At 47.3% G+C, this 23,350-nt stretch overlaps 1 protein-coding gene across 1 annotated transcript; it reads left to right on the forward strand.

The window, feature by feature from the left end:
* Positions 1-16,439: 16,439 nt before the first annotated feature.
* Positions 16,440-21,565, forward strand: LOC118075397 (cytochrome P450 1B1-like). The gene has a single exon (XM_035097347.2). It carries the CDS (start codon positions 16,873-16,875, stop codon positions 18,478-18,480), a length of 1,608 nt encoding a protein of 535 aa, XP_034953238.1. The 5' UTR covers positions 16,440-16,872; the 3' UTR covers positions 18,481-21,565.
* The last annotated feature ends 1,785 nt before the right edge of the window (positions 21,566-23,350 follow it).

The raw sequence follows: 23,350 nt of genomic DNA on the forward strand, positions 1-23,350 counted from the left end.
AATGTGTCTGTTTATGTGTCTTATTGCTTATAGCAAATCTGTGTTTCTTTTCCATTCATCATGCTAGCTGTGTTCATATGAATTTTCTACTTCTGAATCCTTGCAGATCTGAGGCAAATGAGTTTAATGCTGCTGTGGTAACATTGTTCACGATTACGCAGGTTCCCATTTAGAATAAATAATATGGGTTAATTGTATTCAGTGTTAAACATACACAGAATAGACCCACTAAAATTAATCAGCATGACTAACTTAGGCCCATTACTTTCCACAAGTCCTTTGTGAGCAGAACTTTGCTGGGGAAAAAACCGGGCTCAGGGCAGCTCACACCAATAAAATTACAATAAAACATAAAAAGCAATTAATTAAAATACAGTATTAAAATTTAAAATGCAGCCTGATTTTAAGTAGTCCATAAATCCAAGCCATGAGGGAGGAAAACACAGGGGTCAGAGTAAGTCCAACCCAAAGGCCAGGCGGAACAGCTCTGTCTTGCAGGCCCTGCGGAAAGATGACAAATCCCGCAGGGCCCTGGTCTCCTGTGAAAGAGCGTTCCACCAAGTTGGGGCCAATACTGAAAAGGCCCTGGCCCTAGTAGAAGCCAATCTAGCCACCTTATGGCTCGGGATCTCCAGAATATTATTATTTGTGGACCTTAAGGTCCTCCGCGGGGCATACCAGGAGAGGCGGTCCCATAGGTACGAGGGTTCCAAGCCGCATAGGGCTTTAAAGGTCAAAACCAGCACCTTAAACCTGATCCTGTACTCCACCGGGAGCCAGTGCAGCTGGTAAAGCACTGGATGAATGTGATCCCGCGGCCAGGACCCCGTAAGGAGCCAGGTGTCTCTTGAAGCATGAACTTCAAGTCCCTCACTTGCCCTCACAGTCACGCATTACCTCAAACTGACTTTTTCCTTTTACATGCACTAAGCAACCGAATTTGTGCAGGTCTCTGAGGAAATAGCTGTGAGACTTTCTTTGGGGGAAGTTAAACGCAGGCCAGAATTTTGCTGCCATTATAAAACATTTTAGCTCTCTTGAAACTGGCTCTTGTCTGGGGTTTTTGTGAGACAATGCAGGCCTTACACGAGTAAATTAAAGCCATCTGTGCTGGAAAAGAGTGCATCTTGAATACCTCCTTCCAGGCCCTGGTCATGACCCAGTGCTTAGAAATTTAGCTTTGATTTAGTTGAGAATAATTATTACTGTGCTTTAAAGCTCAGCATTGGAGAAGCAGTCAGGTTTACAACCCTGGAGATATCTATTCTCAGGTGTTTGCAGGATAAACAGCCACACAAGCCTCGGTCCTGCTTCTAGCACTGACTCTGGAGGCAAGTGAATTGTACCTGAATCCCATTCTGAATTCTTTGCTGCCTTTTATTACAAAAGCGCCAGAACAAAACTGAAGATGAGAGCAAATGAAGTATTTTGTCTCTAAGACTGGGACTATGTGAAGAAAACAACCACGAGGTTGCCATAAACTGGTAACGCTAATGTGGGTATAGGGGGGGGGGGCGGAGAGAGGCATTTGCAGGAGTAGCTGAGGAATGCCCTTTTCCTACCCATTGCTCCCCCCACAGCACACACAGCCCCTTCCCTAGCATTCCACTTTCAAAAGGTTTTTATCTGTAGCCAAGCTGCAAGACCCTCCTGATTTGGAGTGGGGAGAATGCTCTGGAGAGCGAAAGCAGAGGGAAAACAGTGGATTTTGTCCTCTGCCAACTCCCCCCCCCCTCTACATAAGTGTTGCTCAGCAAATGCCTGTTTACCAAGATGGCATGTAGTTCCAGTGTAAGCCCCACCACCACCAAGAGCATTCTCCCCACTCCAAATCAGGAGGGTCTTGCAGCTTGGCTACAGATAAAAACCCTCTCCCAAAATTGCAAACCCAAGACTTCAAGCAAGGGCAGGACAACTCAGTCCCAACAACTATGAGACTCAGAGCCAGCCAGTGGGGCCCAATTTGAAAGACTGGGGCCCAACTTGAACTTTTTTTGTGGGGCCCCAGTTCACAGCCAAAGTCTGCAGAATCTCAGAGATATGAATAAAATCCATCTAGATTGCCCTGGTGCGGGGGCCCCCTTAGGAGTGGCCTGCAGGGCCCAATTTGGCCCAATTGCTCCAATTGGCTTAAGGCCATCCTTGATGAGACTGTGCAGGGGATGAACTGACAAGCCCTGCCCCTCTCCCTTCATAAGGTCCCTGATTTCCCCACCCAACCTATGATGCTCTTTCCCAAGCATAAGAAGAATGCAACAGGAAAACATGCAGCAAGCTGGAGAGAAAAGCAGCAAGCTAGAGAGATGTTTGAGTTCTGTTTGAATCCAAGGCTGTGGCTACAGGAGAAACAAGACCCTTTTGGGGCGTTGATGCTGTGAAGCCCTCCATCACAGGCATATATGTGTAAATCATATACTGTCTCGCAAAGACACCACAGTCTCTGCTGTGTCTCATTTCCCAATGGAAACATGAAGCCTCGGTAAGTGCCTGGAACCCCTGGAATCTAGCACCTCTTGGAGATTGGGGTGACATGCAACAAAACCTACATCTAACCAGTGGCGTAGGAAGGGGAGTGTGGTGGGTGCGGGCTGCACCGGTTGACATCATGGAGGGGGGTGACAAAATGGCAAAAATATGTGTTTTTAAAATAAATAAATAAAAATGGGCTCGCAACACTTTTTTTGAAAAACAAACAAACTCCTGCACCCCCTTCCTACACCACTGGTAGCTAGGTGAGGTGGGGGGCACTGGGCGGTGCCTGCAGCGTGCCTGAGCCACACGTCTCTCCTGAGGGGGAGGCGGCGGGCGGACTGCCTGCAAGCTCCGCACTGCTTTTTCAAGCGATGCAGGGCTTGCGTCTGCCCACCGCCTCAGCTGTCCTACAGCTGAGAGGGAGGCTACGGAGGCTCGCTCCGCCCCCATGGGCAGCTCACCCTGCCCCCGGCTGCAGGATGCGTGCGTCGCATCAGGCACCCAAGTGGCTAGCTATGCCGCTGCATCTAATGCTTGGAGGGAGGAAGAGCTCCTGCAAAGGCCTACACCCTCTGAATAGGTGCAGGGAGGCAGGAAGCTGAACTCCAACACACGTGCACACACACACACACACACACACACACACACACACACACACAAGGACACTCTTTTTCTTAGCCCTCCCTTCCTTTGCTCACCAGCTGAGCTGGCAATGATTATAACTAACAATGCTTTGTAGCCTGGATTGGATTGAATTACATGACATGCAGACTGACAGGCGGTTTGCAAACGGAACTCTTATTGCAAAACTGGGATGCTGACTCCCATGTGGATGCTTCCCAGACAAATCCAACTTCCCTTTTTTCTTCTTTTAAAAAGTTTTCAGCCAGCACAAGGAGTTACAAATGAAGTGGGTGGGGGTGGGAGGCTGAAATCTGTGTAAAACATATGGGAGATCTGGCATAGCATCTATTTCACTGGGTCCATACAGCTTGAGAATTCCAATGGAAGCCAGTGTGGTGTAGTGGTTAAGTACACCACACTGTACTTAACAATGGGCTCATAATCTGGTGAACCAGGTTCGCGTCCCCGCTCCTCCACATGCAGCTGCTGGGTGACCTTGGGCTAGTCACACTCACCACAGAGTGTTTGTTGTGGGGGAGGAAGGGAAAGGAGAATGTTAGCTGCTTTGAGACTCCTTAGGAGTCTCAAAGGATAAAGCGGGATAAAGTGGGATATCAAATCCAAACTCTTCTTCTTCAGTTACGGCTTCCCAATGTTTGTACACACAATAAGACATACATGCATTCAATTGTCACACATGATGGCATGCATAGATGTGATTGCACCTCGTACACGCATGTGCATGCACACGCACACAGGCATACAGTTGGGTCAATTAAATGTGAAATGCTTGCAGTCCCTTTCATGTAGGAACTTATTCATATGTGGAGTGGTCCGCAGACAGTGCATGTCAATAATGGCATGACTCCAGTCACTATTTTGAAGCTATGTCTAGGCACCAACATGCACCAACATGCCTAAGCTTGCTGCTCATTCTCATCTCAAATCTAGAAGAGCAGTGATAAAATCTTCATATTAAAAAAGCCCTATAATGATTCCTAGGGTGCCTGACACAGCAATACAAAGACATTCACTTTCTTTTAATTTAAATGAGTCTTAATCAAAGAACAGATTGACATTCCAAAGGCAGAAGATGGAAAATATGATAGAAAAACTTGTGTATCTCTCACCTCCCAAGTCTGTGTGTGGATATCGAAGATGGCACAAGTTAGGCTGCATGGATAGGATCTTTACAGTTGTAGAAACCTCCTAGCTTTGTCCCAAAACACTCTACTTCCCCTCAGAAACCACCCTGAGATGTACGGAGGGAGGGTGGTATACAAATTTAATAAATAATAATAATAAATGGGAATACACATATGCACTTTCCTCAAGCTGATGGCTTTTAAGGACAGAACTTCTCACGGGATGTGGCCTTACTAAAACCAAGCAGGGCCGCTGGTCCATCTAACCTCAGCATTGCCTCAATACAGCTGTGTGCTTCCATTGCTGGGCTCCATTGAAAACAGCTTCTCCATGCGAACCAAGAAGTGTCCTCTCCAGATAATGGAATGACTCTTTTCTTATCTCTGTGGCTGCAATCTCCTGGGTGACGTGGGCACCATTAGGCAGATGAACGCACCTGTGTACTACATCCATTTCCCTCCCTCCATGCAGCCCTAGCTGCTGGCAACCCATGCTACGCCACTTGCTGAGCATTGAATCTGGGACCTTCTGTATGTATATGCACATGCTTTCTGACAGAGCTATGACCCTTTCCTTATTCTCAGCAACTTGCTCTGGGGCGCTCGTCCCCACAGCTGTACACAGGCAGCTGAATACAAGCACTCCAAATACCTTGGAGTAGTTGCAAAACTAGTATTGGTGCTTTCCCACTACTAGTCATTAGGTAGTTTTGTGACTGCTTTAAGCCCAGCCACTTCAAGCACCATACAAGGGTCGAAAAGCTCCTCCCAGTTACAGCCAGGTCCCTGAAAAGGGAGGCAGGGTGGTAGTGGTAGAGAGCCTTGCACCCTCTGAAGCCGAGTTGTTTGCTACTAAAAAAAAGCTCTGAATCAGTGCAATGCATCACATGATCACCATGCAACAGGATTGCTGACTGGTTCCAAAATGTGGTTGTTATCAGTTAAAAGAATACATAAAGTTATGAAAACTGATAAAAAAACATATAGGGATAAGACCATTGAGTTCTTTTTAATTTGAAGAGTTTTATTATTCCAAAAAATTGTTTGTGGCTTTCTAAAAAGTACTGGAAGTCTATTTGCAAAACCTTGAAGCATTGTCAACTTATTCAGACATTGGAAGTAGTTTTGTGGAATGGCCAGTAGGGACATGCTGTGAGAACAGCAGGGTGGAGCCAGGATCCAATTTAATCGAGCACGAACCTGAGATCTGCTCCAACATTTGGTCTCAAGGGTCTGGCATTCTGACCTGGCATGAGCCTGAAGAACTCAATAGCACTTATTAAGGGATTTTGCAGTGCACACACAGCTGACATGGGAATGAATGAAGTAGCTTGGCCCGAAAGGAATTTTTTTGTTTATGCCAAGAAAACTGCCTTTGCCTCTTTTAGCCTGACAGCAGGGCTATTTGTCCAGGAAAATATTCCTAATGTGTCTTGAATAAATATATAATGTTTTCAGAGGCTGCAGTTTTAAAAAAAAATAATGACTCGTTTTCAGTACTTTTGCAAGCAGGGACCCTCCCCAGAACAGGATTCAAAATGGCACTGGGGATTGCTAGGGGGTGGGGAAATTGGTGGTAATTGTCTCTTTAACCCCCCCCCCACTAAAGTGGGGGCTTCTTCTGGATCTTCGGCCTTTTCCCTTCACAAAATGGCATGTCTGGTTCCAAACTAATGAATTCAATAGGTTGTGTTCAGCATAGTGCTAAGGAGAATATTCCATGGCATGCAATAGGATGTTCTCCTCTCCCACGCCCCCCCACCCCCCATGCAATGCAGGTTGCCCAGAGGAGATTTGGGGATATGGGGCATATATGCCGTTGGGATTACAGCGGGGGACTCCCCTTGTGCTAGTGTTGATCTTTGCACTAGGGCCTTTATTTAAGCAAAAGCTACCCAATTTAATTTTATCTCTGTGCATTTATAACTGCTCTTCATCGAGCATTTAAGCTAAGGTTACCAGACGTTCCCATTTCCCAGGGACAGTCCCCAGATTTGCAAATCAGTCCCCATACAAAATCCATTGAAGTTGAAAAGTGACCCTGGATTCATTGAAAAAAATCTGGTAACCTTAATTTAAGCACCAGACTGGGGAACAATAACATAAAATAAAAAGACACAGGAGGGAGAGATAATTTATAAAAAAATTAAAGAATACGTAACAAGAGCTCTATCATAAGACAAACAAAACTAAATTCCAATAATGACAACCTTTAGACTTTCCGGTTTAACCAAATATATGGGTAAAGAAGATACTATATCCAACCAGATGAAACTGCCAAATGGCTTCATTAATAGTTCCCTCCCATCTCTCCCTCAGGGCTGCTCACTCTCCCCCCACACCCACCTCTCACAAAGAGAGCCCTGCTCTGTTCCAACAATTCCTCCCTCAGCAGCTTCCATCCCTCCACCTCAAACCACGCAGGCTCTCGCCCTGAGTGGCATAAATTGTTGCCCACAAGCATCTACAGCAGAAACCTCTCGCCGTCTTTCGCCACAGCAACAGAGCAAAAGCTCTCGGCTGAAAGTCAATAAGCCACAGCTAGTATCTTTCTCTTCTTCTTCTTCTTCCCGGTTCTGACAAGACTTAAAGTCAGTAAGGCTGCTAGGGAAGGGTTTGCTGAGCTCTCCCATCTGAGTGCACCTTGCCAGCCAAGACAAACTGTAGTCCTTGCCCTTAAAAGAAGAGGCTTCAGCCTCTGGGCTGAAAATCAGCGGGTGAGATCCTGTTTGTCTCCTTGTCTTCCTAGTTCTGCCAATACTCACAGGCCTGAAGGTAGCAGGGCTTGGGAAAGAGATGTGTTGGCTGGCGTCTCCCATTTCTCTAATTTCGCTCAGTGGATTGCGACTCAAGACACTGTTGCCTTGAATTGGAGGGAGTGCAGGATTGCCCTTATGGTCAGAATATTTTGCCTCCCTTTACAATAAAATATGTTAAATAACTGATAATTGGCCAGTGCTTAATGGCATCCAAACACGGTGAACGCCAGTTCATTAGACACCCCCTTCACTAACTTTAATAGGGAGGCCATATCTGATTATGGTAGCTCTCCCAGCTCAATGTCATTTCTGAGGGCTTCAATGAAGTTTGTTTATTTTGGGGGTGGGTGCTTCTTTGAGATCTCCCAGTAAATTAGAACCCAGTATTTGGAAACCTTATTGCATTCCCACCATGAAATCTTTTAAGCTCCTCTAGCCTCAGCTTTCTAGAACTGTATCTCATTGGAGGACTCCAAGCTTTGCCTTCAGTTCTCAGAAGAGCATGGCCCGCTCAAACCACTAACTTTCAAAGGGGAGGGGGGATACAATTGCCATATTTATTGTTTTAGCAATGTTTTGCTACTCCATAGGGATTTATCAGCTGCTAAACCAGGCTGCTGCTGCTGCTATTTCTTCTTCTTCTTCTTCTTCTTCTTCTTCTTCTTCTTCTTCTTCTTCTTCTTCTTCTTCTTCTTCTTCTTCTTCTTCTTCTTCTTCTTCTTCTTCTTCTTCACCTTAAGGTCCTAGGGTGGGTTACAACAATTTAAAATGCAACATTAAGAACATTTTTACCACACACACAGACACACAGACACACACAGGCTGCATAAGCATTTATCCTACTTTTGTCATCACACAGCCATGTGAACCACTGAGGAATTGCAAGACAGTTGGTTTCCATCTTTGTTGTCCTCCCTTATTTTATTTTTACATACAGCCAGTGAGATGAAAGAACACATATTGAACCAGTCAGGTTTAAATTAAACAGCTGTCTTGAAAATGTCCTCTGGGGACCTTTTATAATGGGCTGTTCCAAGTTAATAGCTGTTCGTTTATTCAAAGAAACCTGCTACCGCTTGAGAGGCTTCTAATACAAAACCCAAGACCTACTCTCTGTGATTTTCAGAGGAAGAACTGAATTATCTTGAATGGAAATTAAGGTGTCTGCCTCATCTTGGAACGTGAGGAGATCTACCTCCTCCACACTTGTTTTTTTTTTTTGCAGGTATATTCTGCAACATGTCGTTGACATAATAATAGTGCATTCATAGTGGATTTATACAAGGCTGACCAAATGCCATTTCACTTTAATAACTGTTCTGCAATATTTCCCCAGTGCTACTACATTACTGCTGTCTGGAGGGGCACTCTTGTGTTGTAGTGCAACAAAGGTTGGATCCCCTACCCCCACTGACATTTCAGCCAGAAATTATGAGACATGCACTAATTGGAAGCAAAGCAGTCTGTCCACCCACAAAACTTTAGCAGGGTTAAACAGTGTTGAACATGGGTTCTGGGCTGGGTTCATGTATAGCCACACAAATGATCATGAATGCACAATTGAATGGATATCTGGTGGGGTGGACCAGTGCTATTTTTCTAAAAAAATAAATAGGTGTCAGAGCTCACCATGAACTTCTCCCTTGCCGGGACAGAGATCCAGTGAGCCCCGGCTGGGGGAAAAAGCCCTTGTGAAGACCCTAAGATCTCTGGGCTGAAATTCTCTGAGAATTTTGCACTGGGTGGATACTTTTAAATGCATTTTTCATCCTTACAATTTATAAAAAGCATTTGCTTAATTAAGAACAAGTTAAGCGCTATTCACAGTTTCCCCCCTTGAATTCATTTCACTACATTGCATTTAAAAATGAAACAAAACCCACTGCCATTGTTTTACAAAGTGAATATAAGAACATGAGAGCAGCCCTCCTGGGGCAAACCAAAGGTCCATCTGCTTCAGCATTTTGTTCTTCCAGCGGTCAACCACATCCCTGTGGGGAATCTACACACAGAATATGAAGCCACAACAGTAGTCTCCCCATTTCTGCTCCCCAGCTATGGGTATTCCAAGCCATACTGCTTCCAACCCTGAAGGTGGTAAGTACACAGCTGTTTTGGCTAGAAGACACTGATAGCCTGATCCTTCATAAATTTGCCTAACCCATTTTTTTTTTAAGTCATCCAAGTTGGTGCCCATGCCCATTACTACAGCTAGCTATAGTGGATTTCATCTTTTGGCTATGCAATGTTTGAAGAAGTATTTTCTTCTGTGTGGCCCCGAATCCCCCAACATTCAGCTTAATTGGGTTATCCTGGGTTATCGTATCACAACAGGGGAGAAAAACAAAATTTCTCGCATAATTTTGTACATTTCTATCATGTTTCCCCTTGCTCGTCTTTTTTCTTTAAAAAGGAAAGAGCCCCCAATGTTCTAACCTTTCTGTTGCCCTTTTCTGACTGTGTTCCAGCTCCACAACATCCTTTTTGAGGTGTGGCAGGCAGAAGGGAACACAGTATTCCAGTCGTGATTAAGTGAAATTTCACTTCAGGAAAGCAGCTACATTAACTTCTCCAACAAGAATGTAAAGTCTCAAATGCAGCTCTCTCTACTTCCAGGGTTGCTCTCTCTTGGTGCAAAACCCTCAGAAACTCTTCCCCACTCCTTAGTTTTGGGTCTGCATACCAAAGCATGCCACTCATTCTGGTGGTCTCAGCTTCATCAACCCTTCCTGTCTCCTACCCTAAATTTCCAACTCATCTCATTGTGCATTTGTGCAATTGCCGTTAAGTACAGCAAGATTGTTCCACACCTTATATTTAATTCCATAATAGTGTTGCTGGCTAGGATTCTGTAGAAATGTTGCTTGTCGCTAGTTATGAGAGCAGGGAGGAGGGCACTTTCTAGCCTGCCACTGCTACTGGCTGCTTATCAAGTAAAGGGTCCAAATTAGAAACCCAGCAACTCTTATACATATGAACACAAAGCATTGGATATTTTCAAACCAGTGCAATTTATAAGCTGGCAATCTACAATAAAAGTTCCATCCCTTTCTCACTCAGTCCTTGATTCCTCTCTTCATCAAGACAGTCCACTTAACCCAAGTTCCACTGGCCCATCAGCTGTTCTGATCCTTTAATCCTCCCCATGTTCGAGGATTTAAAGGCTACTCTTGAAAAGTGGGAGTAATGCTGCTGGGGTGGCTTTCAGATTCTTGCTATTTTCAAGTGGGATTCAATTGCATACTAGCAAATTCAGGTTGCGCCATTGAAGATGATCTGGAGGTTTTGCACAACAAACCCGCTTACCCTACCCCTGCACCCCAAATCACACTTTCTGCAATAAAGGAAGTGACAGGAAAAGGCACTGGAAAGTGTGAGATAATGCTTGCTTGCCTTATTAGAGTTCAGCTTTCCTGCAAACAAAGCAGGACAAATATTCAGCAAACAGCTTGGAGGGGGGAGTAAATTAATGAATGCTCTGTGAATAAGGACCTGTGCAACTTCTGATACTAGATTCAGTCCATCAACCATGTACTGTTACCTGCTGGCAGCTGGATTACATACCAACGCACCCTGCTGCTTTTGTAGCTCCAAGCAAGCAGCAAAATAGGTTTCTCTTGGTCCTTGAGGACTTCACTAAATGGCTGGTTTTCAAGGGTTTTGCTCTCCTCCCCAGTGCCCCACTCATCCAGTTTGGTCCTCCAACACAAAGATGAACAACGGGTGGCAACCCTCAGTTGGCAACTCAAATGGAAACTGCTGCTCTAAGAGCAGCTACAAGACCGAATTCATGCTGAGCCGACCCAAAGCCCTGAATCAACGCAGGAGTGGAGGACATTCCTGCTGGATCACTTGTGGTGCACTGTCTGAGTCCAGAAGAGTGAAAGTGAAGGATGGAGAGGGATAAAGATAGCATATAAGCAAGCTGTCCGGCTCAAGGCTCCAAAGTCCTTCAGTCTGTTGCCAAGTCTGTTGCTTCCCTCTGTTGCCAAGTGAGCAGTCTTTTAATAAGTTCCCTCAATCATCAACTTGTTCTCAAGAAGCCTTTGCATAAACAAACCTAACACTACTGTCCTCCAGTCGCTGAAAGCAAGGAGGCTTGAGAAAGAAAAGAGAGCAGCTACTCACAGCTTAGGGGCGCAAGCCAAGCTCAGCCATCCTAACTTGAGCCCCTCCAAGGAACCAGTCTGTTGAGCAATCATCCAGATTTGCTTGCACAAAGCTTGCGCAGAGGTTAGATTATAGCTAATATTTAATGAGCATTTGCGTGTGGTGGTGTGTGTGTCATGGAACACTTACCCTGCGTTCACCCTTGTTTCTTTCAGTGTGTTTATACCTCTTCCCATTATTAGGTGGGATGGGGATGTAAAATGCAAGCTACTCTTCTGGGCCTCCTTCCTTCTAGATCAGAAGACAGACTCATGCTGAAGAGCAGGATAGTATCTTTTGACAGTAGGCAATTCGGGGCAGGATTCAACCACCAAGTCCCATCCATCAGTGCAAGGTATGAAAACGGTTCCCTAGTACAGGTGTTCCCAACAAAATTTTCTCGAGGACCCCTCATCGAGCCGCTATTGTGACAAGGACCCCCATTAACTAATCCTAAAATTAAAAAGTGAGAGCCAAATTAAGAGTATTTTTATAAGAGTCCAGGGAGGAGGGAGGAGAATGGAGAAGACAGGGTACCTGCACAGTAGCGCACAAATGAAGCCAACGCGCGCAAAGCATCTTGGGGAGGTGAGCATTAGTAGAATGCGCGCGCTGCCTCTTTGCAAAACAGTAGTGTTTGTAAAGCGCCACCTAACGGCATACAGCAGAACTACTGCCTCTATCTAATTCTAGTTTTGCGCTAGACTCTGCTCATGCAGGAAGCGGCCAAAACAAAAAATCTGTTATCATACGAAATATATTTAATATATTTTTTTATTCTAATAGCATCTTGCGGCCCCCTCTGGCATAGCTCGCAGACCCCTGGGGGTCCCCGGACCACCTGTTGGGAACCGCTGCCCTAGTAAGTAAAATAGCTTCTGTTACCACATTGTTTGGTACTGAATCATCTACAATGTGGTAAGGTAAACACGGACACTTAAATGATTTCCCTTGAAAATTACAGCATACGTGCAAAAGGCAGTTTTCAAATGTTGGCAGATTGAATGGCTTTAATTAAAACAAATACCAAAAACCATTGCTGAACAACTTTCATTAAAAAGAAAGCTGACTTTGAATTCATAGAACAAAACACACATTTTAATCCAGCAGCTATTGTTTCTCATTCATGCAGACATGGTCAGATTAATGCTTAAAATGTTTTCCTGAAGTTCTGCAACTATATTGTTGTGCACGTCCTAGTCTCCAAGTAGTAAGAGACTCCAGAAGTTCCAGCTCTTAACCAGGGTTCTGTTTTCCTTGGTCAGAGGAGACTGCACTAATATGAATGGAGGCTTTAAAACTTGCAGGTGTCTTTGATACTTTTCCAAACTTGATCCTGCACAGGTTGCCCGCTGTTCTGGACAGTCCACACCACTGCATGGGAACAGCCAGGAATTATTCATCAGCTACAACAATCATCTGCTGAAATCATGTTGCCGTTTCAAGGGAGGAAGCGGAGACTTGCCCTATAGGCTACTACCACTTTTGTGCTACTGCTCAAAGCTGTTGGGGGGGGGCATTAGGCAATTGTTTCAGTCTCAAATGCAACTAATTAGTAAGCTACACAGCGCCTTCCGGGCACACGCAATTCAGGGCCGTCTCAAGCATGACGGGCGCCCTGGCGCTGTGGTGCGGAGATCGCTCTGGCGCCCCCGCCCTGGTGGGTGGGCGGGCGCAGCGCCCCCCTGCCGGCCCGGCGCCACCCAGCCTACCCCTAGAGCCGGCCTTGACGCAATTACATAGTAGTACACATGTTTAGCACAGTGTCTCTTTCACCTGTGTAGTAAAAAAACCAGTTTCTGAGAAGGTCCTCAGTAGAATCTTGTTAACATTCGTCTCATACATTTCTGAAATGTGTTTTTCTGGAATTTCATGCCAGCTTATTTAGAATCATTGAACCATGGAACCGTGGAGTTGGAAATGACCCCAAGGGTCACCTAGTTCTGCAATGCAGAAATCTTAACTAAAGCATCCATGACTGATGGCCCCCAACCTCTGCTTAAAAACCTCCAAGCCCACCACCTTCTGAGGGAGTCTGTTCCACTGTTGAATAGCTCTTTCCATCAGAAGGTTTTTCCTGATACTTAGTCAGAATCTCCTTTCTTGTAACTTGAAGCCACTGGCTCGGGTCCTAGCCTCCAGAGCAGGAGAAAACAAGCTTGCTAAAAGAAACGCTTCAAATTTTAAAAATTGCACTCCCAGAAAGTCTAGTGAAATGAGTTATCCCATCTCCAGTTTGCTACCATCTTCCCCTTTTGGCTATAAGCTGGTCTAAAAAACAACCAAAACGCATACTCTTCAGAAATCCACGCAAATACTTCATGTGGTCACAATTATTCTGTATTGGAAACGTCCCTAAGCAGAGACCCTTGAGCAACAGACGGGCTCAATTTGGCTGTGAGTGACATGTTGATAGCGCAAGCTGTCAATTTATAATGCGACAGTATTTCCTTCCTCCCCAGGAATGTTAGGGGGATACACCGGAAAACGTTTGAAGTCGCAAAGGACTTAAAATGATATCGCATCATCTCAGACAGCAACAATAAAGCTTAATCTTATTTTACAACAGAAAGTTTGCAAAAAGTTTGGCTCCAATCAGGCTCTCCGGAGCGGCAGCTTCTCTGCTCCACTAAAACATGACCTGCGGATGCTCCCTCTTCAACATGCTCTGCCAACAGCTATGATTACTCACAGCTACCCCATTAAGCACATTCTCTGACACTCTGAGGCTGCACAGCTCTATCAAGGTGATCTCTAAGTGGCACGCCACCGACAGCCCCTGATAACTAGAAGTTCAACCTCCCTTTGCTGCTTAGAGACCAGTCCAATGTACATTAACCTCTTGCTTTGGGTTTGTGTCCTTTCTTATGCCCTCCCTGTGTATAATTTTGGCACAAAAGGACACGCAACTCATCATTATTTTAGTGAACCTATCTGTTCTGTAATTGTAGGGGACTGGACTGGATGACCCTCAGGGTCCCTTCCAACTCTGCAATTCTATGGAAGGGTTCTGCAAATATTGGTATGCATCAGGGTGGCTCAATGGTTTGCCCAGTGGATTTGTGTTTAGGCAACTTGGAGACCAATGTCCACTCAGCCATAGATTCACTAGCAGAGGTCTCTCTCCCAGGCTCAGTTCCCTTTTTGTAAAATGCAAATAATGGCTTATTTCTAAGAAGACATATGGGAGAAGGATTATATTGGCTGCTCCTTTGCACTCTGATTGATTTTACAGCCCTATTGATATGTGTGCACATTTTTGTTCAGGGCTGAGACGGAACCTAGGAAGCTGACTTATACGGAGCCAAACCACTGGTCCATCTACCTCACTATTATCTACACTGGCTGGCAGGAGGTGCCAGGGATTGAACCTAGGGCATTCTGCATGCCAACCATGTGCTCCGCTACTGAACCACAGCCCAAGCCCAAGCAAGTAGAATACACAAGGCAGGGGTCAGCAAACTTTTTCAGCAGGGGGCCGGTCCACTGTCCCTCAGACCTTGTGGGGGGCCGGACTATATTTTGAAAAAGAATATGAATGAATTCCTATGCCCCACAAAAACCCCAGAGATGCATTTTAAATAAAAGGTCACATTCTACTCATGTCAAAACACCAGGCAGGCCCCACAAATAACCCAGAGATGCATATTAAATAAAAGGACACATTCTACTCATGTAAAAACATGCTGATTTCCAGACCGTCTGCGGGCCAGATTTAGAAGGCAATTGGGCTGCATCTGCCCCCGGGCCTTAGTTTGGGGACCCCTGCTCTATGGAATTCAGCTTCAAGTGAAGCTCAGAGTACAACTAAATGTACAGAGTTTTAAGTCAGTGGTTCCCAGTTTTTTGGGGGGAGGCACTGCCCTCTTGGTTCCATAAACACCCCCCAGGGCATGGGCATAGTAGCCAGGATTTTTCTTAGGGAGAGCAGAACCTCAGATTTGTATTGATTTTAATTGATTTAGGGTGTGGCAGCCGCCTCCCTTGGCCATGCCCCAGGGCCTCCTACCCTATAAGAAGCATTATTCAAAATGGCAGCTTGCACGACCCACTAAGGAAAATAACACCACAGTAAAATCCATTCAGAAAACAGAAATGGCACATTTATTCAAAATCCAGTTCAAACTACTGTATGTAGTTTAATTAATTCCAACAAAATCGATGAGCTTCATCCACTGATAGCTTTCCAAAGTCTGATATATCACATGTGGCAGATTGGATAAGCACCCCTACAGAGTCCTCACCCCCATATATCATATAGGGAACTGAGGTTATGAGTCAGGTCATGGCTGAAGAGGTATTTGAACTGAGGACAATCTCTGCAGTGCAAGCAAGTGCCAGGAGATGCAGTGGGACGCAGAATGAGACTTGGAACATGGACAAGACACTTGCAGGAGCAGCGACAGGTTTGGCGTCAGCTGAGCGGTGGGGGCAGGGAGTAGGAGACTTGTAGTAAAATCCACAAGCCCCACCAATTCACTCCCCACTCTAATGTTAGGCAAGCTATCTTCCCCCATAGCCTTATGAAAACGGCAGCTTCTGCAGCAGCAAAGTGAGGTCCTATGTGCTCTCCTATCTTTGAGCAGGAGGTAGGAGTGGGGCTGAGGTGTGTGTTGTGGGGACATGTCAGTGATTAAAGAAAGAGCTGGCAGGGGCGTTGGGAAGCTGTGTAGGGAATTATAGCAATTTCTGACAACCAATGATGGCCGAGATGGCAAGCATTTCCAATAAAGTTGTAACTTTATTAGAAACAACACTTTGTCTCAAAGGAGCAAGTATCTCAGCGACCCTTTTGCAGGAATATAACAATCGTGTTTCCTTTATTTATGCATTGCAACCTTTTCAAAAGTATCCCCCTCTGGATAACCAAAAGTCTTTCCTTTTTTTTTTATTAAGCCCCACAACAAACCGTGCCAGTTCTGAGCATGATAAACAGCTGAGATGTTTTCGCAAAGCAAAAAGAAAGAAAAAAGTCAAGTTATCTATATGTTACTCCAAAGGCAAGGAAAGTCAGGCTGCCAGTCTAGTAATTGCTGTCCCCTGACAGTCCCCCCCCCCCCGACCAGGCTTTGCTGAAATGCCCTGACAAAGCAGAGGGACCAAATGCTGGCTGCCACCCTTCCCTTCGGACTGGAACTGGCAATCGCATCCCTCGCGGTCTGGGGCAGCCGCAGCAGCAGCTTCGGCTCCATCCCCTCCGTCGCTGGCCAGTTTGTCTCCAGTCACGAAAGCAGCAGCCTTTCCAAGGCAGCCAAAGGTGCCTGGCAGAGTTCAGTAGCTCTCACACTCCGCTCCCCGCCCGCTTCTCCGGCTCCTGCTGCGAGGATCAGGCTGTCTTTGGCAGGAGGAAGACCTTGGAAAGTTGCACACATTCCTGGTGCGAGGGATCAATCTGCTGCTTCCATTCTCTCTCTCTCGGAGGAAAGCACGGAATGGCTGCGCACGGGGGACTCTGGGACCACCGCGAGGGGAGGAGGGAAGCTCAGCCCCCTTCCCAGACGGCTATAAAGCCGCGACGGGCATCCTGCGAACTCCTCAGAGCAGAGCCAGGAGGCATCTGGCAGAGGGAGGGGGCAGTTCACCGACGGGACGAAGCGTCTCGGGCAATAAAGTCCCCACCCGACGAGCTCGGTCGGGGCTGCGGCGGAGGAAGGGTCCCCCGACGGCTTCCCGCGTCTCTCCACAGAAACCATTTTTAGGACTCCCACGGGCGTGCGCCCCCCATGGCGGAAGGCGGGAGCCGCGACGGGACGCCCGGCGCGTTACTCAAGAGCGCCGTCCAGCCGGCGCTGCTGCTTTCTTGCGTCCTGCTGCTGTACCTGTGGGCGAGGAGGAGCCCCCGGACGGCGGGCAAGAGCCTCCCCGGCCCCGTCGGGTGGCCGCTGCTGGGCAACGTGCTGCAACTGGGCCGCCTGCCGCACCTCACCTTTGGCGAGCTGGCGCGGCGCTACGGCGACATCTTCCAGCTGCGCCTGGGCCGGCGCGCCATCGTGGTGCTCAATGGGGAGGCGGCCATCCGACAGGCCCTGGTGCAGCAGGCCGTGCCCTTCGCGGACAGGCCCGACTTCCTCTCCTTCCGCCTGGTGTCCGGAGGCAAGAGCATGGCCTTCGGGCGCTACAGCGAGCGCTGGGGAGCGCAACGGCGGGTGGCGCACGCCACGCTGCGCGCCTTCTCGACGGCCAACACGCCCAGCAAGCAGCTCTTCGAGCAGCACGTGGCGGCCGAGGCGCAGGAGCTGATCGACGGCCTGCTGCGGCTGAGCCAGGGCGGCGCTTACGTCGACCCTTCGCCGCTCTTCGTCGTGGCCAACGCCAACGTGATGTGCGCCCTCTGCTTCGGGCAGCGCTACAGCCACGCCGACGGCGAGTTCCGCGCGCTGCTGAGCAGGAACCACCGCTTTGGACAGACGGTGGCGGCGGGCAGCTTGGTGGACGTGCTGCCCTGGCTGCAGGCCTTCCCCAACCCGGTGCGCAGCGTCTTCCGAGACTTTCAGGCGCTCAGCCGCGAGCTGTACGACTTCGTGTGCGCCAAAGTAGCGCAGCACCGCAGCACCTTCCAGCCCGGCGCCCCTCCGCGCCACATCAGCGACGCTATCCTGGAGTGCATGGAGCACGGCCCCGGCGCGCAGCAGGGGCTGGGAGGAGACTACGTCGAGGGCACGCTGGCTGACATGTTCGGCGCAGGTCAGGACACCACCTCCACCGCCCTGACGTGGGTGCTGCTGCTCCTTCTCAAGCACCCGCAGCTTCGACGGCAGCTGCAGGCGGACCTTGACCGGGTGGTAGGCCGCTCGCGGCTTCCGACGGGTGACGACCGCGCCTCCTTGCCTCGCCTGGAAGCCTTCCTCCACGAGACGCTCCGCTACAGCAGCTTCGTGCCCGTCACCATCCCGCACGCCACGGCCGCCGACGTGCTGCTCGACGGCTTCCACATTCCCAAGGGCACGGTGGTCTTCGTCAACCAGTGGTCCGTCAACCACGACCCGCTGCGCTGGAAGGACCCGCACGTCTTCGACCCGACGCGCTTCCTGGACGCCCGGCAAGAGAACGTCGACCGGGACCTCATGCACCGGGTCATGATCTTCTCGACGGGCAAGAGGCGCTGCATCGGCGACCAGCTCGCCAAACTGCAGCTCTTCCTCTTCACCGCCATCCTTCTGCAGCAGTGCGAGCTGGAAGCCAACCCGGCCGAGGAAATCACCTTGGAGTACGTCTACGGGCTGGTGCTCAAGCCCTTGCCTTACACGGTGTCCGTTTCCCGGCGAAGCGCTCTCCCTAACGGAGAGGAGGAGAGAGGGAGCCTCGGGGGGATCGTCGAGGGCGCCTCTTAGCAATGGCGCGGCCCTCCCCACCAGAAAGTTCTCCATAGCTCGAGGTCAGGCCCCTGCTGGCTTTTCAGAGCTGCCCTCTGCCAGAGGAAGTTAATGTTTTCCCCCACCAGTCCCTCTCCCCCTAACTTTCTGAAGCTCATGTCTTTCACACAGGGATGGGGAACCTGCCGCCCTCCCAGATGATGGTGGCTTGGCCTGAAGCTCCCATCCGCCACAGCCAGGATGGCCAGTGGTCAGCCAGGATGGGAGTTATAGTTCAGCAACATCTGGAGAGAGCCAAAGGTTCCTTTCCTCATCCCTGGCAGACATTGCGCTGTGGGAAGCTTAAACCTGCTGGGGGGGGCGTTGTTTCTGAGCCTGCGGTCAGTTTGCAGCCAAACTGCACAGCTCACCTGAGTGCTCCATGCAGAGTCCTCCAATCAAACATCTTAAATTTGAGATACATTGAGACTATTGTGACAGGGGGGGGGGAGAGAAACACATTATTGTGGTGTGGGAAATTCGCATCAGTTACTTCCTTTGGGATTGTGAAGTTTTGTAATAAATGCTCCTTTGAAGCAGGCAACCATGCAGACAGAAAAAGTTTCCTGGATTCTCCCAGCTCCCCCCTCCAAAAAAAAAAAGTGTCAAGAAGTTTGTCACCTAACAGTGTTGTTGATCAAAAAAAGAAGGTAAGGTTGTGTTATGTGGTAAGCATTTTTATAGGAAGCATTTATTTGGAAATAATGTGTAATCGGTGTGAAGAGTATCACAGTGACAATGCCTTTAACTTGCAGGTCCATCAGCTGGGAAATGACACTTAGGGGTGGCAGCACAGCACTTAGTTATTATGTATACATGTGCACAGTTGTCACTTGGAACAATCCCCATGCAGTTTTGTATCCCCTCCCACACTTGTCATATTTAAGCAGAACAAGAAGAGAGATACTCCTTACCAGTGGAAGGCAGGAGCAAGTAATCTGTGCTCTGACTTTGCTAAGAATTAACCCTGTGGCTCCATCCCATCTCAGAGGGTGAGTCGTATATAGAGTTATCTTTCATTCAAACAAACAAAAAAAGACATGGGGAAAACCTTTGGTTGGTTAGTGCTGCTAAATATGGGCCAAATTATTCATGTAGCAACCTCTCCCACTGCCACTAAAGTAGGTACAGGGAATCTGTAGCCCTCCAAATGTTGATTAACTACAATTCCCATAATCCCTTAATATTAGCCATGCTGGCTGCAAACAACATCCGGAGAGTCACAGTGCCCCATCAGAGGAAAGCAGCAGCAGTGGAGGGGACCACAACCCTTTCCTGTTCCATTGGCTTTATGCTGAAATTCCTCCACTCTCTGGGGTTGAGATACATGCCTATGACAGTTATGGTTGGAACACTGCCAGCTGTGGGGGGGAGCAACACAGAACATAAGATTAGCCAGTGGCCAAATCTAGCCCAGCATCCTGTTCTCACAGTGGCCAGCCAGATGCCTGTGGGAAACTTGCAAGCACGACTCCACGCACCAGAGCACTCTGCCCTCCTGTCGTTCCAGCAGTTGGTGTTTAGAAACAATACTGTCTCCAACTTCGGAGGAAGAGCACAGCCATCATATTAGCAGCCGCTGGAAAAATGGCAGGCAGGGGAAGGGTTAAGCAACTCTGATGCTTCTCTCAAAACCTGCTTTTTCTTAGAAGCACCTGGCAGCAGAAGCTTGCCACTTGTAGACCTAGTGCTCCTGCTCTGTTCTTGACCAAGCCTCTTTAGTGTCCATTAGTAGATCACTCAAGTTGCAGCACAGATGTGACACGTCTTGGCAGCTTTGTCACTTCCAGTTTGAGCAGAAATGTAAATGAAAATCTCCTTGTATAGTGTGCACACTCAGCCAGCTTGCCCCCTCCTAGCCAGGGAACAGGAAATACTTTGGCTGCATTTTTCTGCACTGGGTTTGTGGGAGAAACTGTTCTTTTTCTGTTATCAGTGGTTCCTACCTTGAAATTCAACTCGGAACCTACCAACTGTTTTTAATAAACGTTACCAGATGATTGATTAGAAATAGCATCTAGACCATTACGCTTTAACGTGATATGAAATCAAGACACTTAAATTTCCTCGTTTGCCAGTTCTACTCTTAACAGCATTTCCCCTGTACTCCATTGGGGATTGCATTCTCGCCGTGTGCCAGACCTCAGAATGGAGAGCCTCTTCCGTCTCCCACCTTCTTCCGATTTCCTTCCTCTTTGCCACTCACATGAAATTGGACCAGGGCCACAGATTGTCCACCACCACCCCCCCGCACCTTCCAGCTTTTCCCACCCCCAAAAGCCGGTCATGTGGCTGCAGTTATGGTGGACAAAATACTCAGTACTCACAAGCCAGTTACTGTAGAGTTAAAACAAAATAAAATCTACGTCAGACCAACACGGCTACCTACCTCTTACTGTAGAGTTGTTCTACTGCCAGCATTGGAGGTGCTGTGGAGGAAGGAGTTGGAGATGCAGACTGTTTTGAGCCTGCTTGGCTTTCTGCCTGCACATTGGGTGCATGTGAGGTTGACGAGAAGAGCATCAGCCTAACACACTCCCCCATTTTACCGCATAGAAGTTAAGCACATGAAGGTCTTGCAAAAAGTAACCTGTGAAGCAGCCATATGCTTTGGAAGAAGCAAGGAGAACTGAACTCTTCTTAGTACAATGACGGTGACTCAACTGCACATTGCGCTGCTAGTTGTCTGTTATCAGGGTGATCAAAGATAAATAGGAGTTGGGAGTCCAAAAACACTGAGAGCCAGAGGTTCCCCATCCCTGTTTTAAACACAAGTGCAATCTGCACTTGTTTGCTTTTTGCTGAAAAGCAAGGAGTTAACTTGCATAGCTGTTTCTTCTTTCCAGCAGCCTTTATATTTGTCTAGTAAGCCACATATTCAGGAAAGGTTTTGAAATGCATAAATAATATAGCCTATTTTTGAATATACCTTTAGGCGTTTCCTTATTCCTATGTTTGGGTGAAGACCATAAGTAGCACTTTTAAAAATATTCTTTTGTATTAAACATTACTTGAGTGTTATTTAACATTTTTTAAAATGTGACTATTATTACCTCCGAATAAAGATGCTGTCACAATTGTCTGTCTTCTTGCAGCAAGGGATTAAAGAAATACAGAGATATCCTACACAAAGTAGAAGTTTCAGATGAGCGCAAATAGCAAGCACTTTGGCAAAGCCACATGGCTGTTCACTTACTGTCAGGAAAGCCACTGTCCAACCTTATTTCTCCAGCACCAGTAAGGTCACCATCAGTGGTAGTCAGAAACATTTTTCATGAATCCTCTCCTTTGAAGTGATTAAAAGTAAAAGTGCTGTCAATACCTATGAAAGTTAGCTGGATGGTCCTGCTCTCATACCATCATACTTGTAAGACTCTGCTTTGTTAACACCTGTCAGAAATGTTTGTGAGTCTCGAGCATTCCTGTCCTAACTTAGTGGGTAGAAAAAGGATTGGAGGTGGGGCAAGAGAAAGTAACACTGGGCACCTTTGAGGGGTAGCAGGATAAAAGCTAGCTAAGTGAGAGTCTACAATGGTCGAAATGTCACAGACTATCACTGTATGTTCCTGCTGTTCTCTGGGGCCAATCTAGAAACAATCCTCTAAGCAATAACATGATTAAATTTCAGTGTCTTCCATTCCAGCCAGTAGGGGAGACAATGATATCTCCCGTGGGCGGGTGTTGTCCCCATACATGCAATAGTTAGGAGCCAGCTCTTCATAGTCACCACTGGAGAGAACATCTGTGCCCTTTTCACAGCTAAGAAATGTGCAGATTTTCTTTAACACATTAGTCAGCAAAAGCCTTCTTTTAAAGATGATTATTGGGTGACAGTGCAGAACGTCATAATGCAGGCATCCCCAAACTGTGGCCCTCCAGATGTTTTGGCTTACAACTCCCATGATCCCTAGCTAAGAGGACCAGTGGTCAGGGATGATGGGAATTGTAGTCCAAAACATCTGGAGGGCTGAAGTTTGGGGATGCCTGCCATAATGCAACCAAGGAACTTGGGGAATCTGGCAGGCAATCACAGCCTTTCAAGGGAAGATATCAACATTTCCTCATGTAGCACAGGATTTGAACATAGTGGTGCAGAGGTCTAAAGAAATTTTAAATAAACGTGTTCTTCCAAAATACAAAACCACATATTGTCTGGCACTTTAATTTGTGGGCATGATTTGTCTTGAGAGACAACGGAGTGTGCCTTTGGGGGTGAAGCCAAACTGCAGCACCAAAGTGGTCTCCCTGGGGTGCAAGCCTGGCAGTGTGCATGGGACAAGACCCACCCCCCTTGGCCTCACTGATGTGCTCCAAAGGAAAGCAGGGATCATAGGAATAATTAATTATACAAATAAACTGACCACATCTTCTCATGTCACATATACACCATAAAAATAGTATATATTTGCTGTAATATCTGTAACATGGTTCATTATAAGTGGTCAATGTACAAGTTCTTGGTTCATGGAGTGGTTTAAATAAAAACAATAACCAAGGATAAACAGTCAAGAACAATGTTACAGATAACATTCAACATTGCATAGCTAAAATGCCTAACCAGCTAGCACTTGTTTTCTGAAAGCTGAACTCTTATTATTTGTTTTTCCTCACCCCCCAAAAATCCAAGTGGAACTTGACTTTGTTGGTAAAAGGTAAAGGATCCCTGGACGGTTAAGTCCAGTCAAAGGTGACTATGGGGTTGCAGCACTCATCTCGCTTTCAGGCCAAGGAAGCCAGTGTTTGTCCACAGCTTTCCGGGTCATGTGGCCAGCATGACTAAACAGCTTCTGCCACAACAGGACACCGTGACAGAAGCCAGAGCACATGGAAATGCTGTTTACCTTCCCGC

Source organism: Zootoca vivipara, chromosome 1 (assembly GCF_963506605.1).
Source record: "Zootoca vivipara chromosome 1, rZooViv1.1, whole genome shotgun sequence".
NCBI classification, from domain to species: Eukaryota; Metazoa; Chordata; class Lepidosauria; order Squamata; family Lacertidae; genus Zootoca; species Zootoca vivipara.

Coding starts and splice junctions, on each gene's coding strand:
- LOC118075397 (XM_035097347.2), top strand. CDS start 16,873: ATGGCGGAAGGCGGGAGCCGCGACGGGACGCCCGGCGCGTTACTCAAG.